Source organism: Hevea brasiliensis, unplaced genomic scaffold (genome assembly GCF_030052815.1).
Source record: "Hevea brasiliensis isolate MT/VB/25A 57/8 unplaced genomic scaffold, ASM3005281v1 Scaf369, whole genome shotgun sequence".
Taxonomy (NCBI): Eukaryota; Viridiplantae; Streptophyta; class Magnoliopsida; order Malpighiales; family Euphorbiaceae; genus Hevea; species Hevea brasiliensis.
Window position 1 is genome coordinate 55,446 of NW_026614883.1, and position 3,158 is coordinate 58,603.

At 27.8% G+C, this 3,158-nt stretch overlaps 1 protein-coding gene across 1 annotated transcript; it reads left to right on the top strand.

The window, feature by feature from the left end:
• Window positions 1-2,702: 2,702 nt before the first annotated feature.
• LOC131177232 (peroxidase RIP1-like) lies at window positions 2,703-3,158 on the top strand. Its single transcript, XM_058142194.1, has one exon. It carries the CDS (start codon window positions 2,703-2,705, stop codon window positions 3,156-3,158), a length of 456 nt encoding a protein of 151 aa, XP_057998177.1.

Genomic DNA, 3,158 nt, shown 5'->3' on the forward strand with positions numbered 1-3,158 from the left:
TTTCATGTTTTCAAAGAATGTGCCAGTTTGACATGTTGGTTTGGTAGTTATTAAGTAACCTTTGAGCACTCACAAAAATTTTGAGAGTACGTATAGTTATCCGACCAATACATATATATTTGCTTATGTTGATGAGATTGCAAATTCTTTTAACAATTTAGGCTCTGTGAAATGTTATTATCCCTATAGTGAGGCCAGGAAGGCAGGGGTCAAAAACTTTCCGTAAGTTGCCAATGATCAATGGATATTTGAAAGAGGAAAATTGAAGACAATGGCGGACGAAGTTGGAAAGTGCAAGGAAATCTTATCAACAGTGACAATGTTCTTAGTTACCATCCTGAATTCATCATTCTTCTACGTGCCTCAGATTAACATATATATATATATATATATATATATATATATATAACAATTGGTTTTGAGTACGTTAGTTTCTGGCAGTTGATAGAAGAATGATGAATTCAGGATGGTAACTAAGAACATTGTCACTGTTGATAAGATTTCCTTGCACTTTCCAACTTCGTCCGCCATTGTCTTCAATTTTCCTCTTTCAAATATCCATTGATCATTGGCAACTTACGGAAAGTTTTTGACCCCTGCCTTCCTGGCCTCACTATAGGGATAATAACATTTCACAGAGCCTAAATTGTTAAAAGAATTTGCAATCTCATCAACATAAGCAAATATATATATATATATATATATATATATATATATATATATATATATATAACAATTGGTTTTGAGTACGTTAGTTTCTGGCAGTTGATGGTATTTTGCATTGTGAAGTAGCTTCTTTCAAAACAGATGCTGTTTTAGATTTATACCCTTGTACTAATGATGGTGCCAATGGCATTATCTTCATATGTTTTGTAGTATCTGTCTCATCTCTTTCCTGTTTGATTTATTTTTTGATATTAATTCGTTAAAAATTTGCTTATTATGTGAATTTAACATTATACATATGATTTATCATAATTTTAAATAATGTGTCATTTACAAATTAGATGGATGTATAGATTAGAATGCAAATAATTAAGAACAGTCCTTACAGGTATATATTGACTTAATTATGTAAAATAATTAATATCATATATTAATTTTCAGTATATAAAATCCATTTTTTTATTTTATTAAAAATAAAAAAAAATTTTGCCCATAAAATAAGAGAAATTACTTTTCTTTATGTATGATCAGAATTTGATATTTTTAATTAAACTCCTTAAAAATTAAGCTATCTTATTATTAGCTGTAACAGTAATATTCAAAGTGGATCCACTAATAGGTTTAGAAATATTAATCGTCTTTCTCATAAAATTGTGACTAATGTCAATTATTGAGATCCTTCACACGGGCTAGCATGTCAATTCATTATCATAAATTGACTTATTATTCCCCCAAAAAGCTTAAATTAACAACATTAATATAAAATTAAGAAGTCATTATTATGCATTTTCAATTGATCACGCGTTTAGGTTGGTTTACTTAAGCGGATAAACTTTGCGGCTTTCAACGAATAGCAGCTAATACTTTACACTTGCTTAGCTACACAACTTGCAAATGTACAAGACCAAATCAAAACAATCCCCACTACTCATTCGCTTCCCTTGCATGGAAACAGTCACATCCACCGCCCAAGTCACCCTAAAGTTTACATATGCTCTTCATATAAATACCCTTATATCCATACCCTTATCATTCGCCTTAAGAGTCCAGAATTTGCATTCACACATTCACTATACTACGCTGATAGAATTAATTAACCAAATGGCTTCAGTAGCATTTTCTGTCTTTGTGGGTACATTTGTAATAATAATTTAAAAAAAAAAAAAACAGATGTAAGAATTTAAATTTTATCAAATTATTTTTTTTTATTAAACACGTTATATACATGCAAATGAAACGTATTTATCTTTGAGACGAGAGTTATATTCAAGTAAAACTCTCACAATAAGAACGACTTACCAATAAAGTTTGTGTGAAAATCAGCTCCACTACCAAGATTAAGATCCACCCATTAAGTTACTGTTATTTCTAGAAAAGATAACCAAATGCCCTTATTCTATTTCAATATAAAAATAATTTAGTCTCTAAAATTTTATTTTATTAATAATTTAATCAATGAGATTTAGTTAAACCTATAAATTAGTTCTTATAATTTTAAAATAAAGTAATTTAGTCATTTGACATTTTAATAAACTTACAAGTTCTTCTTTACTGTTATAATTACAATTATTTTCTTATTAAATTTAGCAAAAATATTAAAATATTTTTAACTCTATTTTTAATATAAAAATAATTTAGTTATTGAAGTTTTATTTTAATGACAATTTACATCCAAATTCATTTTTTTAATTTTTTATATATAATAATATAATATAATTTAAAAATATTATAAATTAATAAATATATATAATTATTTATATATTATTAAAATAATAATGACATAATTAACATTTTACAAAGTTATAAGAGTTTTTTTATAATTGTTATAATATTTAAGGATTAATTTGTAAAATATATGAATAATTTTATAATTAACCAAAATTTTTAAGGATCTTAAAATAATTAATTTATATTTTAATAATTTAAATTTAAAATTTTTTAATTTAATAAGGCCTAAATTTTAAAAATATAGCGATTAAATTGTAAATAAAATAAAATTTCATGAATTAAATTATTAAGAAAGATTGTGCAAATTTATGGACCTTCCTGCACTTATTAACAACTTCAAAAACCAAGGTCTCAACGAGAGAGACCTTGTTGCTGTCTCTGGTGGCCACAGTATTGGGTTTGCACAATGTTTTGTCTTCGGGAACCGAATCTACAGTGAAACTAATATTGACCCTAAATTTGCTCAACAGCGAAGATCAACTTGTCCACGCACTGGTGGCAACTCGACCCTATCTCCTCTTGACCCAACGCCTGCACGATTTGACACTGCATACTTTACCAATTTGATCAAGAAAAAGGGTCTTCTTCATTCGCATCATCAACTTTTTAATGGTGGCTCCACTGATGGTATAGTAAAAACTTACAGCTCAAATGCCAAAGCTTTCTCTGCCAATTTTGCTAGGTCTATGGTTAAGATGGGAAACATAAAACCACAGACAGGAAACAAAGGACAAATTCGTTTGAACTGCAGGAAGGTGAACTAA

Excerpts from the sequence above, each read along its gene's own strand:
- LOC131177232 (XM_058142194.1), top strand. The coding sequence starts at position 2,703 with ATGGACCTTCCTGCACTTATTAACAACTTCAAAAACCAAGGTCTCAAC.